At 35.2% G+C, this 15,240-nt stretch overlaps 2 protein-coding genes across 2 annotated transcripts; both read left to right on the top strand.

Moving 5' to 3' along the window:
• Positions 1-664: 664 nt before the first annotated feature.
• Positions 665-7,437, top strand: LOC146921164 (uncharacterized). Its single transcript, XM_085711257.1, has 6 exons — positions 665-803; positions 1,609-1,744; positions 5,112-5,172; positions 5,230-5,526; positions 5,584-6,081; positions 6,127-7,437. The coding sequence occupies exons 1-6, from the start codon at positions 665-667 to the stop codon at positions 7,435-7,437; spliced, it is 2,442 nt and encodes an 813-aa protein (XP_085567383.1).
• A 3,176-nt stretch (positions 7,438-10,613) lies between these two features.
• On the top strand, positions 10,614-11,165 carry LOC146921163 (uncharacterized). Its single transcript, XM_085711255.1, has one exon. It carries the CDS (start codon positions 10,614-10,616, stop codon positions 11,163-11,165), a length of 552 nt encoding a protein of 183 aa, XP_085567381.1.
• Positions 11,166-15,240: the final 4,075 nt, after the last annotated feature.

The following is a 15,240-nucleotide window of genomic DNA, read 5'->3' as shown; positions in this document are numbered from 1 at the left end:
GATTTTAGAATCAGAATTGGGCAGCAAGAAACTTATAGAGTGAGAAAAATAATAGTTACAAAAAATTAGCTTATGAGTTAGATTCTCAAAGGCCATATTGTATGAGAATAGAAAATTACTCTTCTCCCTTTCATAATTGCTCATTCCCACTCTGAATTTCCACAATTAACCCCAGCGGAAGTTAACTAACGCTCGATACCCAGTGTGTGTTAACTTGTGTTGGGTTCTGTTTTACATCAAAACAAGCAAGCTTCTCCGCCTTTGTGTTTCAAAAGCCAAGCAAATTGAATTTTCTCCATCCAAGTGTGAATTTGATCAAACTCAAGCAAATTAACTCCAAATTCTACTTCAATTACAAGTAAAAGTTTATGATCCTTTTGCATTGGCTTTTTTATTTTTGTTTAAATGTTAGATTTTTTGATAAAAGTTGTGAAATGTTAGGTTTGTATAGTTGATGAAATTGTTAGATTTTTTGGATGTTAATGATCAAATAAGTTAGAGATTGTAATTTAGATGTTGATTAGAGTAACTTTCCCTCCAATGTGGTAGTTTAGAGATTGAAAAGACACAAATAACTCATAATGTTTATGTTGAACTCAATGTGTTTGATAAATTGTCTCAAAGAAAGATTGATTGATTTTTCATTGTTTTCTGTTGTATAGATATGTCTGACAGACCGAATAGGCACAGACTTGGTAAGAAGACCATGACCTTCAATGCACGGGCAGAGAGGCAGGTTTCGCGCACTTTTACTAGAAGGGGGCGTGGACGTATGAGTCGCGGGGAAGGGACGTCCTTGACAGGTGTGTCCAGATAGTGGACTCTATAGTAGTATGAGGAGATCCCTCACTACCACGCTGCTTAGGAGCACTACGAGCACTCTTATTATGAAGAGCCACAACACGAGGAGGAGGGTAAGGCTAAGCCTGAGCACCGGAGGTTGCACCCGGTCGGGAGGAGTTTCCTGGGGGCCCTAGTGACTTGTCGCTTTTGCCGTCGTTCGGTACACATGTGACCTGCAGACTTTGGAGTTACTTTTTTCAACGATTTAATTGCTATATAAAATATTGTTTTTTTAACGATTCGATATCAATATAAAATAGTGTTTTTAACAATTCAATTGCTAATATTAGAATGTTTATTTTAATTATTGTTCTTTTACGATTCAATTGCTATGTTAAAATGTTTAAGTGAATTATTGTTTTTTTTTTTAACAAAAAAAAAGAATTATTGTTTTTTTTTTTACAATTCAATTGTTATGTTAAAATGTTTATTTGAATTATTGTTATTTTTACGATTCAATTTTTACGTTAAAATGTTTATTTTAATTATTGTTTTTTTATTGTATATTTTAGTTTTTTATGACATTTTGGATATTGATGTAAATTAATGACATTTACGTAATTGCGTATTTTCGATTACATTTGAATTGATTTTGGTTTTGCGTATCTTGGAATTGAATTGATTTTAGTTAGAATGGATTTTGAAAATGATTGAATGAAGGAATTGATTTTTCTATTACATGTGAATGATTGAATGAATGAAAGAATGAACGTGGTGAATGAATGTACTTGATTGAATGAAACAAAGAATGAATGTGATGTTTAGGTGCTTTAAAAACAGCAATTCTGTCAAGAATTGTTGTTCTGTTAACATACCTGAAAGCAGCGCAAGTTAATTATCGTAGGGGGGGTCAGCGTCAGTTAACTACTGTTGATACGCAGCGCAAGTTAACTCAAGTCAGGTACCGAGCGATAGTTAGCTTACATTGAAATTAATTGGAGAATTTAGAGGTGGAAATGAATAAAACAGAAAAGGAAAAGGGCAGTTTTCATGAGAATATATTTAGCCCAAACATAGGCGCAACCATATCATAGGCCCAAAAGAATAACAATATCTCCATTATTTTCTATGACATTTTCTATCGTTTCTTTGAGGTGGATATTTTTATCATCTATGTCACGTGTTAATTTTATACTATTCTCTCAAAAAAAATTGGGACTTACTTTTTCAACTATATGTGTTTCTCGTGCGTCCTATTTTTCTTTTTAAAATACCATTTATTCGGATTATATAATTCGAACTCCTGTATGTGGATTTTTGGATTGTACAATCTAAAGCCTCCCAAAACCCAGAATTAGTGTATGAATTGATAGCAAAGGTCTATGTTGACCATCATATGATCCCCGCAAAAACTGCAAAGCAATTTCAGAGATCGTATGAGTGGTCGGCAGTGACCAAGGTATCATGAACCACTCCTAACTAAAAACTAGGAAAGAAAATTTTAAAATGAACGAAAATTTTGATGCGTGCAAGGCTAGTTATAGCCATAAAACGTTCATAGATTGTAACAACATACAAAGGAAACTTTTAGAATGTCTAAACCGGCCAAAAATGCATTAAGCAAACCATAAACCGTCCAAACATTCCTTGTAATGACAAAGACCACATTTGGGATTGTTCGGATTATATATTCCAAATCTTCTGAGAAGAATTCAGTTTATATAATCTGAATCATACCCAAACTGAGTTAAAACTAGAGGTTTGCCTCAGAACATAGTAAATTTAATTTCAACAACATACATTAAAAATAACAATTACAACAACGCAATTCAACAACGAAAAACACATAATAAAACCCGACATAATAGATCACGGATCAACCAACCTCTACATCTAGTTCCTACATGAGAGTCTTAATTTTTTCGTAGGTTCTCGACAAAATCAAACTTTTTTTAATATATTTGAAAGATCTAACCAATGAAGTGTTCAACTCGATCGGTCCTTTAGTGTTATACTGATCAAATATCATGAAAATGGTACTTACATCATCGTTGTTGCTAAGCTTCACCTGGGTGAACTGGACGCTTCCCTTTGAATTGGTTAATGGACGATGATAATCAACATTGCCCATCGTCTTTGTGTCTCTAATGGTTGATTTGGTCCAACTGATCATTTAACCCGGACAATGTTACATCAATTCGTACCCTTAACATATTGGGTTTTTCTCCATTGTAGTAAAATACGGCTAATTTGGTGTTTAGATCTACCAAATACGTGTTTATGGTTTTTTATGATCTTAATTATACATATTTGGAAGTAGAGTATATAATTTGATTCTTTGGAAGATACTTAAAACAAGGAAACCATAAGGATTGTTATAAAGAACTAATGAGATTAAACTCACACATCAAAGATATGACAGTTTGAAGATCATTAGTATGTTAGACTTTGACTTTTAGATGTTTGTATATAATAGACATCCTTACTAAAAAAATGATTGTATAGTGACAAATTAGTCATTTAATACTTCAACAGCTAATTTTGTAAAGTTTATTGTCTTATATATTATTTTTTGTTGAAGTATATAACATGTAGAGACAAATTTTATGGTAGATTACCAACTAATCAAATCCTTGACATCTAAGTTCTTTGATATGATTATTGTCATTAAGGATGTATTAGATTAGTAGGAGACTCTTTTCTTTCATGTTTTATATTTTGTTTAGGTATCGATATAGACTGTGTTCTAATCTCTTTAAATAAAGTTTATGAGGTTATATTTGTTATAGTCAATTATGTATCATTCATGCAAATATTGAATTTGTAAATTTCTGTTTGATCTCACTAGAGATTTCAGTTGGAGCGGTTTGATGTGATCAAATAAAGTAATAAGGCAATTTGGATGTCTAATAGACTATTCAATAAATAATTAATTGATATAAACTCAACATGAGTTGATGTTTGGATGACCCATTTTTAAATAATGAGAACTTTAATTGATTATCAATTCTATATATAAGTTATGGTCCCCAATATACTAGACACACAACATATTGTCTCCTCTCCGCATCTGAAGAGTGTTGCCTAAGGCATAATGAGTTCATGTTGAAGAAGAACCACAAACGAACAAATGTTTGTCATTCACCTCTCTATTAATTTGAGATCATTAGTATCATCAAAAGTTCATTCAGATATTTCTAATTCTTCATACATGATTATAGTACATTCAGGTATTTCTAATTCTTCATACATGATTATAGTTCATTCCCTCGTATGGTTAATGATTATTCCGCACTAAGATATGATTATAGTTTTAATCTTTATAGAGTATATTTATTTGTATAGATGAATTATAAAATTAATTCCAACATAAAATCTTTTAAAAGAGCCTCTGGAAAAGAAAAAAAAATAAAAGAAAAGTTAAGAACCAATTAACATAAATTTTGAGTATATGATAAAGAACAAACAAATATTTTACCTATCCCTTAAAAAAAACTAATAAAGTTAGATAAGTGTAGCATACATCATTTACATACGGATCGTCATGTTATTAATCATCACATACTAGTATATTTTGTTCTAGTCACACAGTTCAGATCATTAAATTGATATGATCGAACAGTCTATATTGCTGGACAACTGATTTTTTAACAGCAAGAAATCAAATTCATTTACGTACATACCATGTTTTTCTTCCGACAAAATTTACATATATTCCATTTTTTACACACATATAGACCGTCTCTTTTCTTTACACTTTTGGGAAAGTAAACTAATGGTACCAAATAAATTCGGATGTAGATCCTTCATATTTGAAACCAACATGAGAGGCAGGGATGTTTGCGGTTTGGTTCGGTTTTGAGTATAAAAGGTCATCTTAACTGTGAGATAGAAAAGCATATGATTAGTTTGATTCCGTTGACTTTTAAAAAGTCATCTGAACTAAACCAATGCGGCTTGAATTGATTCGGTTGGTATGGTTTTTTAGAGACAATGTAATTTTTTGTTTTCAACATAAAAATCAAGTTGAAAGGTTAAAACACACCATATTTCCATCAATAATGTTTGCAACAATGTTTTATATTTCATCCAACATTACAATTTCTTCCAACAACATAGTCTAAATTAAAAATGTGGACAAAAAATATTATTATTCTATAAGAAATGTATAAGACTAATATTTTACCATTCTCTAAAACAGACTAATGTTTTTTAATTATATTTTAAAAACGCGATGCCTGTGAGAGAGATTAGGAGAGAGAATGTGCGACCAGCAGGTTACCGGCAACCATCTCGTCGTTTTCCTTCGTTGGTGGTGCATTCGAAAGGGGGGATGGGCCATATGCCGGGGAGGCAGAAACGGGGTGGGAACAAGGGGAATGGACTTGGGTGAGAAATAGAAGAAGGAAAGCATTGGGACCGGAATAGGACGGACGGAACGGACAGCGGCAGGGCAACGGACATGGAGGTTTGGATTATTCACCGGAACGTCAGGATTATTATTATGGAAGAGATTTCTATCGCAACAGGTCTGTAAGCAGGGGAAGAATGTGTGTTGGACCATCTAGGGTTAGGATTTTTCATGAAACAGACCGTGGAAGTTCACTGACCTATCGTTATGGACGTCCTTTTTTATGCTCTAGAGAAGGTGTGGCTCGGCATAGGAATGATAGGCACTCTGATACTGCTGCAGCGCAAGATAATAAGGCAGGTCATGGCAATTATCGTAATACTAGTGATGAAGTTGATCAGAGGCGCATGGTGGGGAGCAAATATTGTATCAAAACCAACGCGATTCAGGTATCAGCGGTGTTCTATATAACCAATTTTCCTCATCGTCTTCTGTTTGTCGATTTGAAGAAAGGCTTGGAGGTGTGTGGTATTCTCTCGGATGTTTATCTTTCTCGGTTTCGTAATGTGCGCGGACAAAGCTTTGGTTTTGCCAAATTCTTGAAGGTACGTGATGTAGAAAAATTGAAAAAAGCTCTCAATAATGTATTTTTTTGGGATCTTAGGTTGTTTGCGAATGTGGCTAAGTTTGATAGATTTGTTGACGTAGAAGGAGTTAATGTTGGTGGTGAGGAGCGGAATGGTGGTAAGAGGGTTGAGGGAGAAAATATTAGGGGTAATAAGGTAGGAAAAAAATCGAGGGAGTTGGAAGGGAGAGTGGATGAGAGAGGGGACAGTCGGAAGTTGGCTTTAGAAAAGGTGGAGGTGGCTGCCATTCGAAGCGAGTTGGAGAGGGAGAGGGAGAGGGTATTTACGGTGGGGGATGTGGAATGTGGTGGAACAAAGGGAGTGAAGTTTGGGAAGGAGGAAGACATTAAGATGAAGATTGTAGAGGTGAAGGAGGAGGATAGGCCGAAACCTTTTGTTGGGGAGGGAACGGAATCCGTGTGTGGTAACATTGCACCAGAAGTGATTCGAGAATATTTACCGTTCCATGATGATGTTGAATGGGCGAACAAAAGTATTTTGGCTAAAATCAAGGATGGTACGTGTATCTCTGTTATCCAACAATCTTTCTTAGATGCTGGTTTTGCGGATTTTAAGTTAATATCTTTGAGCGGGGATAATGTTTTGCTCCACCCGTGTGTGGAAGGAGATTCCATGGAACTATTTAATTCGGTGGCGGATTTTATTGGTAATTTTCTTTGTAACTTTCGACCTTGGACAAAGGATGCTAGTGTACCTTATGAGAGGGGTGCCTGGGTCAAGTGTTATGGAGTTCCTCTACATTCTTGGAATGATATATTTTTCTTAGAATTGGCCTCAACTCGAGGTAGGTTACTAAAAATAGATGATGTTACTGTGAATAAAGAAAAAATGGATTTTGCTCGCTTCTTGATTGCTACATCCGAATTGAAAGAATTAAATTATGTTGTTCATTTTATGATTGATGGGAGGGTGTACCCTATTCGTTTTATTGAAGATTTGGAGTTTGGTTTTGCTGACGATGCATGTTTAGCGGAATATGAAGATGATAATAAATCAAATTGTTCAGCTCCGGTTGGTATGCAAGAAGATGAACCTTTGGTTGATGCTATTGTTCAACAAATGCAAGAGGATTGGGTTAATCATTCTATTGCGGTTAAGGAGGTGGATGAAGTCGACATCACTAAGCCTTTTCAAGGAAAGGTGGAGCATCTTGAGGTTAAGGAAAATTCGGGTTCTTCGACAGCCAAATCTATGGCCGAGAATAAAATAGTGATGGGAGAGGACGGGATGAGCAAAGTGACCAAGAAAAATCCCACAACTAAATGGTTTAAGGTGGTTCCATCGTTGGTTGGCTTGAAAAAAATTGCAAGGTTATCTGAAGCTGACAGGATAGCTTTGATTTGGTCTCTGAAAAGATCCAAAATTGTTAAAAAGAAATCAGCGAAGGGTAAGAACTCTAAAACTTCTTCCAACACTTCTTCTTGCAAGAAAAATGGGGTATCTTTGTCAGCAGGTTCGGGTCCTTCAGTAAATTCTAAAGATTGGGAGAATTGGAATATCCTTCATGGGAATGATAAGGCAGTGGATGAAGATGTTTTAGATGTGGGTGAGACTATTGGTGTTCATTGTAGTAATAGTTTTCAGGTTCTTTCTAGAGGGCCAGCAGGTGGTGGGGAGGTGAGGGAGAAGGGGGTGAGGAAGGTGAGGGTGGTTTAGGGTGTGTGGGAGCCGTGTGGAGGGGTGTGGGGAATGGGTGGTAGAAATGGAGATTTTATCTATTAATATTAGAGGGTTAGGGGCAGCAGAGAAGAGGAGGGATATTCGGAAATTGATGTCAGATAGAAGTCGTCGGTGTTGTGTATTCAAGAATCTAAGCTGGAGGTGGAAGATGAGTTCTTGTGTCGCTTTTTGTGGGGGTCTGATCCGATGGCTTTTTCTTTTAAATCTTCAGTTGGTGCGTCTGGTGGTATTATTACTATGTGGGATCCCAGTGTGTTAGATGTCTGGTTGTCAGTGAATATTGCAAATTGTTTGATTGTTAAAGGGAAGTTCATAAAAAATAATGAAGTGTTTTGTTTGGCAAATATTTATGCGCCTTGTGATAGTCGGGGGCGCCAAGATTTGTGGGACGCGATGTCTAACCTGTTTCAGTTACATGGTGAAGCTGCTTGGTGTGTTCTTGGTGACTTTAATGCCATTCGGTCTAGTGAAGAAAGAAGAGGTCGAGAAGAAAATTCCTTTTATGTTGACTATGCTCCTTTTAATCAGTTCATTGATGGTAACTTTCTCATTGATTTACCTTTGTGTGGTCGCAATTTTACCTGGTATCGGGGAGATGGTGTATCCATGAGCCGTCTAGATCGTTTCTTATTATCAGAATCTTGGGTGACTCTGTTTCCTAATTGTATCCAAGTGGCTCTTCCTAGAAGTTTGTCAGATCATTGTCCTCTTCTTTTAACTATTGATGAGGAAAATTGGGGGCCTAAACCTTTTAGGATGCTAAAGTGTTGGGCGGATATTCTAGGCTATGGGGATTTTGTTAAAGAGAAATGGCAGTCCATTCAGGTGCAAGGTTGGAGCGGTTTTATTCTGAAAGAAAAACTTAAAAAATTAAAAGAAAGCTTACGGAGTTGGCACTTGAATCATACTCTTAACATTGATAGTAAAATTCATGGTGCTAAGGAGCGCTTGGCTGTTTTGGATGCTCTTGGGGAGATCAATTCATTGGGTGATCCGGAAGTAGAAGAGCTTCATAGGCTCTCGGCTGATATTATGGCATTATCGAAAGTTCAAACTAGTATGCAGTGGCAGAAGTCAAGAGTTAACTGGTTGAAGGAAGGTGACGCGAATTCTAAATTTTTTCATGGCCTTATGTCTTCCAGAAAGAGGTCAAATGCTATTATTTCTTTGCTGGTTGATGGAGTTAATATTGAAGGTGTGGAACCTGTGCGTCAAACGGTATTCCAACATTTTGCTAATCACTTTAAGAGGAACTTGCAGGCGAGGCCAGACATAGGTGGTTTGGTGTTCCAATCTCTGTCAGCAACGGATGGGGCTGATCTCATTAAACCCTTTCTGATGGAGGAAATTAAAGCAGCTGTGTGGGATTGTGATAGCTTTAAGTGCCCCGGCCCAGATGGTATTAATTTGGGATTCTTCAAAGAGTTTTGGGAAGTTTTGAAGGTTGACTTGCTGAATTTTTTTGCGGAATTCTATCATAATGGTAAGCTTACTAAAGGCCTTAACTCCACTTTTATAGCTTTGATTCCTAAGGTTGAAAATCCTCAACGGGTGGCTGATTTTCGTCCGATATCTTTGGTTAGTAGTGTTTATAAAATTCTCTCCAAAGTGTTGGCCAATCGTTTGCGAATGGTGGTGGGAAATGTTGTGTCTGCTTCTCAGTCTGCTTTTATCAAGGGAAGACAAATTCTGGATGGGATTTTGATAGCAAATGAACTAGTTGATGACGCGAAATGTAAAAAAAGATTTACTTCTGTTTAAGGTGGATTTTGAGAAAGCATATGACTCAGTTGATTGGGGTTACCTAGAGGAGGTTATGGTTAAAATGAATTTTCCACGTTTGTGGCGTTCTTGGATAATGGAATGTGTTACAACGGCAACGGCATCAGTGCTAGTTAATGGATGTCCGACTGATGAGTTTAAGTTTGAGAGAGGTCTCCGTCAAGGGGATCCTCTTTCCCCGTTCTTGTTTCTGTTAGCTACGGAAGGTCTTAATGTGATGATGTCCGCGGTGATCACAACTGGTTTGTTTACGCCTTATAGTGTTGGGGCGCAGGAGCCTGTGTTGGTGTCCCACCTTCAGCTTGCAGATGACACTTTACTAATTGGTGTCAAATCGTGGGCTAATGTTCGTGCCATGAAGGCAGTCCTTTTGTTATTCGAAGCTGTCTCAGGGTTGAAAGTTAATTACCACAAAAGTATGTTATTTGGTGTGCATGTTAATGATTCTTGGTTACATGAGGCGGCTGTGGTAATGCACTGTAAACATGGTCGGATCCCTTTTCTCTATTTAGGGCTGCCCATTGGTGGAGACCCTCAGAAGATTCATTTTTGGTATCCGTTGGTTGATAGGATACGTAGGCGGTTATCAGGGTGGAAGTGCAAAATTTTATCTTTGGGTGGTCGGTTGGTTTTGCTAAAGTCCGTTCTGTCGTCCATTCCGGTTTATTTCCTTTCTTTCTTCAAAGCTCCCTCAGGTATTATTTCTACTCTTGATTCTATTTTTATTAATTTTTTTTGGGGTGGTGGTGAGGATTTTAGGAAACTTTCTTGGATTAAATGGGACATTATTTGCTTGAAAAAGGAGAATGGAGGTTTGGGGGTGAGAAGGATGCGGGAGTTTAATATCTGTTTATTGGAGAAATGGGTGTGGAGGATTTTGGAGGAGAGGGGGAGTTTGTGGAATGTGGTGTTGCGAGCGAAGTACGGGGAGGCTGGAGGGAGGGTACGGTTTAGTGAGGATGTCGGGTCGATTTGGTGGCATCACTTAAACCAAATTCGATCGTATGGGGGTGTCGGATGGTAGGTGGTTGGTTGATAACAATGTTAGGAAGGTAGGTGATGGGTGTACCACCATGTTTTGGGAGGATTTGTGGCTGCTTGATGTACCGTTAGCGGTGTCTTTTTCTACACTTTTTGATTTGTTGGAAACTAAAGAGGCCACGGTGCGGGAGATGTTTTTGTTAGGGTGGGGGACGGATGGGGGAGCGTGGAGGTGGAGGTTATTTGCGTGGGAGGAGGGGTTGGTGGGGGAGTGTGTGGAGAGGTTGGCTAATGTTGTTTTGCAGGTAGACATGTCTGACAGGTGGGTGTGGAGACTTCACTCAACCCAAAGCTATACGGTGCATTCAGCTTACTCTTATTTAACAACTATGGACATCAAAATCACTGAAGATTTTAATCAATTTTTATGGCTTAAGGCGGTTCCGTTAAAGGTTAACATTTTTGTTTGGCGTCTTTTTCTGAATAGACTTGCTACAAAGGACAACTTGCGCAAAAGGAATGTCCTTGAGGCTAACAATGTATCTTGTGCGGCCTTGTGTGGTAAGGAGGAGGAAAGGGACCATTTGTTTTTTAATTGTGATCATTACGGTCGGTTATGGCTCTTGATATCACATTGGCTAGGTATTGTTACAGTTTTGCATGGTAATATAAAGAATCATGCTAATCAGTTTTGTGCTCTCGGTGGATTCTCAAAGAATTCTAAGACAGCTTTTACTATTATTTGGATTTCGGTCTTATATGTTATATGGAAAGATCGCAACAAGAGGATTTTCCAAAATCAATTTGATCATCTTGATGCTCTTATTGAAAGGGTTAAACTTCAAACGTATTGGTGGTTGAAAGCAAATTTCATCAGGTTCACTTTTGACTATCCCTTTTGGAGACAAAACCCTTTATGTTGTTTACAGACTGTCATGTAATGTCTGTTTTTGCTTTCTGTTGTTTACAGACTGTCGTGTAATGTCTGTTTTTTGTTTTATGGCTGCTTTTAGCCATTATGTTTTGTAATTAACATTTTTTAGCTCCCTTCGGCACACCTTGTGCTTGAGGGACTGATTGTTTCTTTAATATATTTCGCTTAGTTTCTTCAAAAAAAATATTTTACCATTCTCTAAAAATTTAATTGAAATAAAAAAAAAAGCAAAGAAGAAACTTAACTAATAGAAAAAATATGTCATTTTGTAAAAGTTTTCATTGAGTTTTTATGATATATTGGTCTTAGTGACATATGTTTAATTAGTGTTTTTACTATGTTGCAATCTGGTTTGGTTCGGTTGGTAAAAAAACCGCAAAACGAACCAAACCATACGGTTGAGTAAAATAAATTATCGGTTGGATTAATTCAATTTATGATTTTTCTATTGAATTGATTCGGTTTTGAACATCACTAATGATAGGGTTATGTCCCTAATCTTACTATAATACTCATTGAATTTTACATTTTAAGAAAATATAAGTGGAATCTCATATGATGATCCAAATTAGTTGGATTAAAAAAGGAGAATGTAAAGGGTGATGAACCACATCTACCTTCACATTCACTAAATATAATCCTTCTATGCATTTTCGTTGTACTTTTCCACATCTACTTTCTTTCCTTCATAATTGACAACAATATATAAAGAGAATATATATTTTTGAATTGATTATTTTTCTTCTATATTTCTCTTTTATTTAAACTATATTATAATTTTTTTTAGGATATTAATTAAATTTTCAATTAAAAAATTAGTCAAATCTCAATAAAATAAGAAAAATCTTCAACAATAGGAAAAATGATCCACAACGATAAAAAAAGATATTAGAAACCAAGAAAAAAAAACTATATTTTAACCTTATATAAATAAATTGTGTTTTTCAGTCAAAAAAATAAACAAAAAAAGTGTATTTTGGTGTAATGTTTCTTTCAATTTTAGCGTTCATTTAATTATTTATTTTTATCATTTTATTGTTTTTTGTCAATAAAAGTGGAACGATGAGCCATTTATAATAATAACTATTTTGAGTAAAATATGACTATTTTTTCTTGTGTTTTCATTGCCCTATACTATACTTGCAAGACCCCCCGCTAAGGATTTACCACTTTTCTTTTTACCCTAAAAAAATATTATTGTCACTATTAATTAAGCCCCACACCAAACTTAGTTGTCGTATTTTGTCATTGCCAAGAAACCTAACCCTTCCATTTATTTCATTCACGCACATGAACTTATAGAAAAGTTTATGCACATGAGCTTATAACAAAGTTTTGTATACCTTTTTTTATTGTCTAGGACAAGAAAGGAAAGTTTTCCATGTATGATAATGATATATATATAGCAATAGCATATAAATAAAATAACTAATTGAGTAATCGATTCGATGTGGAAGAGGTAGAAGTGTCGTGGGCGTGATGCCATATAAATATAAGATTTAACTTATATACATTATCAATGTATATATTTTTTACATGTTAAATAATTATAATCATCATTGAAAATATTTGACTTTAATTCTAATGCTTATGTAGTTATACATATACTAAGTTGTGATTTATCCATATTGTAAACCTACGTACAATATTAATATATAAAATTAAACTTTAACATATGATAGTTTTTTTTTTTATGAATTACTAACATATAGTAGATTGTTTCCTTCAAAAAAAAACATATAGTAGATTGTTTGTATAAATACTTAAAAACACTTAGATGAGATGACAAAGGTATGTTTTAGGTTAACTAAAATCATGGATTTAAATATAGCTTTAGGTATGCAACAATGTTAAAACTTATTGAAAGAGTTGTGCAGTTGCGCGGAGAAGATACCGATTTACATAAAACGATTCTTTGTATAAAAAAAACATACAATAGGTTGTAGTTCTCTAGCTAGAGTATTGATGATGAAGAAGACTCTTTTGTTTCCACTCAATGTGTCACTATGGAGATATCTATCACAATTCACAGAGCATATCAATAAACTGAATAAAGAGTGCCACGACACCCACGCTTCGACGCTCCCCCTCGAAACTTGCTACTAGGCACATTCCATCACTTCTCTTTCTCCATCCTTTTAATAGCATCCAAAGAGAGGAAAATGCAAGTACACGACAAAATGCCCACGTTTTCAACTAGAAAGGAAAAACAAGTATGGGAAAGTGAGAAACCCTTTGAAGCTTTAAATTTTCAGCTTACATTGAGCTACTTTATCTAGGGGTTACATAATCAAAATTTTACATCCTCTTATATTGAAATTAAAAGTAACATATGTACGGTTAACAATTTTAGGGGATATCTAATCAAAATTTTACATCCACTGTATTAAAGGCTAAAGTGCAACTTTGGTCCCTTATCTTTCAAAAAGTTGCGATTGTGGTCCTTAACTTTGAAAACTACAATTTTGATCCCTTAACTTTGAAAACTGCTGAGAAGGCGACACGTGTCCAAAAAAAGGGGCCATTTTGAAAAGATAAGGGGTCATAATCGCAACATTTTAAAAGATAAGGGGTCAAAAGACATATTTCCCTTATGTTAGGGGGTTAAAAGAGCATATTTCCCTAAACATGGGGGGCCAAAATTGTAGTTTTCAAAGTTAGGGGGCCAAAATCGCAACTTTTTGAAAGATAGGGGGCCAAAGTTGCACTTTAGCCTATATTAAAATTACAAGTGAGATATGAACGGCTAACAATTTCAGAAGTGCACTAATTGCAAGCAATTAAAACGATAAGAATGTTGCGGATCGATCTCATCTAGGCATGGTAATGAGGCAGGTGGGTCTTTACCTTTTTTGTTTTCATCTCCGATTCTCATATACTTATTTATTACCCTACTCATATCTAACGGATTCGGGTATCCCTGCCGCATTCCCGTCCCAGAGTGAATAGATTTTTTAATAAAAGAAAAAAGTTTTTTCAACCTCAAAAGCAATATAATTGTAATGCGTTATCCAATAGTATGCTCACTTTAATATTTCATTGACCAAATAATTTGATTGCTTCTTTAAACAATTGAATCTTAAGGGAAATGTTAACGAGTGCCCTCGGGGCACTCTTTAAGACCTTTAAAAGGTAACTTTTTTTGAAAATTAATGTAATCAATGCATTGGAAATTGAAATTTTGACTTTTTTGGTGGAATAATTTCTTCTTTTGAAATGCTTAAAGAGCACCCGAATCTTAATTTCATATTTTCCCGGTTGAACTTAAATTCCTTATATTTTTTCCACTATCTTGGATATAAAAGTTGTTAAGTCTCTTAAACAACTTTGGGAGATAAAAACAGGGTTAATAATGTACTTAAAAAGGTTAATATTGCAATTTTATAATTTGTTTAACCAATTGCATCTAAATTGCCTATTTTCTTGATTGAACTTAATTTCTCTTTTTGGACCAAAAGCAGGGTTAATGTTGTTCCTGGTGAGGCAAAAACATACTTAAATGTTGATAACCCAAGTACACTAGGTGGAAATATTAATAGTCCTAATGATATTCAAGCTCTATCTTAATACCATTAATTCTTCATGATTGTCGAGCCATGATTTAAATCTCAAGATTGGTGTTCCAATAATATTGTTGAGAAATGTTGATCAACCATCATGAGTATGCAATGGTAAACGCCTTAAAAATACCCAAATTGATAATTACGTTTTTGGGGAAAATGTCATATAATGAAGCAGTATTAGACAAAGATTATATCCCAGGTTGTCTTTTACTCCATCTGATCCCAAAATTCCTTTCACATTTCAACGTAAACAATTTTCCATTGTTGTCTCATTTGCAAAGACTATCGATACGAGGAGTCTCTTCAAAATGTTGATAATTGTTTACAACTTTATAATGCATGAATTTGTATGTTGTTCTTTTTAGGGCCAATTACATTAGTCGCTGTATTTTTTTTATCTGTATTTTTTTATCTGTTATATTGTAATGGAGTGAACAAGAGATATTAAATCATTTTTATCATCAATTTATCTGATGTGATGATAAGAAGTCTGAATTATTTCGAAGTTTTTTATTATTT

This window comes from Medicago sativa, chromosome 5 (assembly GCF_051527215.1).
Source record: "Medicago sativa cultivar Bolivia chromosome 5, Bolivia_mono, whole genome shotgun sequence".
NCBI lineage: Eukaryota > Viridiplantae > Streptophyta > Magnoliopsida > Fabales > Fabaceae > Medicago > Medicago sativa.
The sequence above is the reverse complement of the archived record's forward strand: the minus strand, read 5'-3'. Positions and strand labels throughout refer to the sequence as shown.

Coding starts and splice junctions, on each gene's coding strand:
- LOC146921163 (XM_085711255.1), top strand. CDS start 10,614: ATGGACATCAAAATCACTGAAGATTTTAATCAATTTTTATGGCTTAAG.
- LOC146921164 (XM_085711257.1), top strand. CDS start 665: ATGTCTGACAGACCGAATAGGCACAGACTTGGTAAGAAGACCATGACC. Junction 804..1,608: donor GGAAGGGACGTCCTTGACAG/GTGTGTCCAGAT, acceptor TGTGATGTTTAG/GTGCTTTAAAAACAGCAATT. Junction 5,173..5,229: donor AACAAGGGGAATGGACTTGG/GTGAGAAATAGA, acceptor CGGAACGGACAG/CGGCAGGGCAACGGACATGG.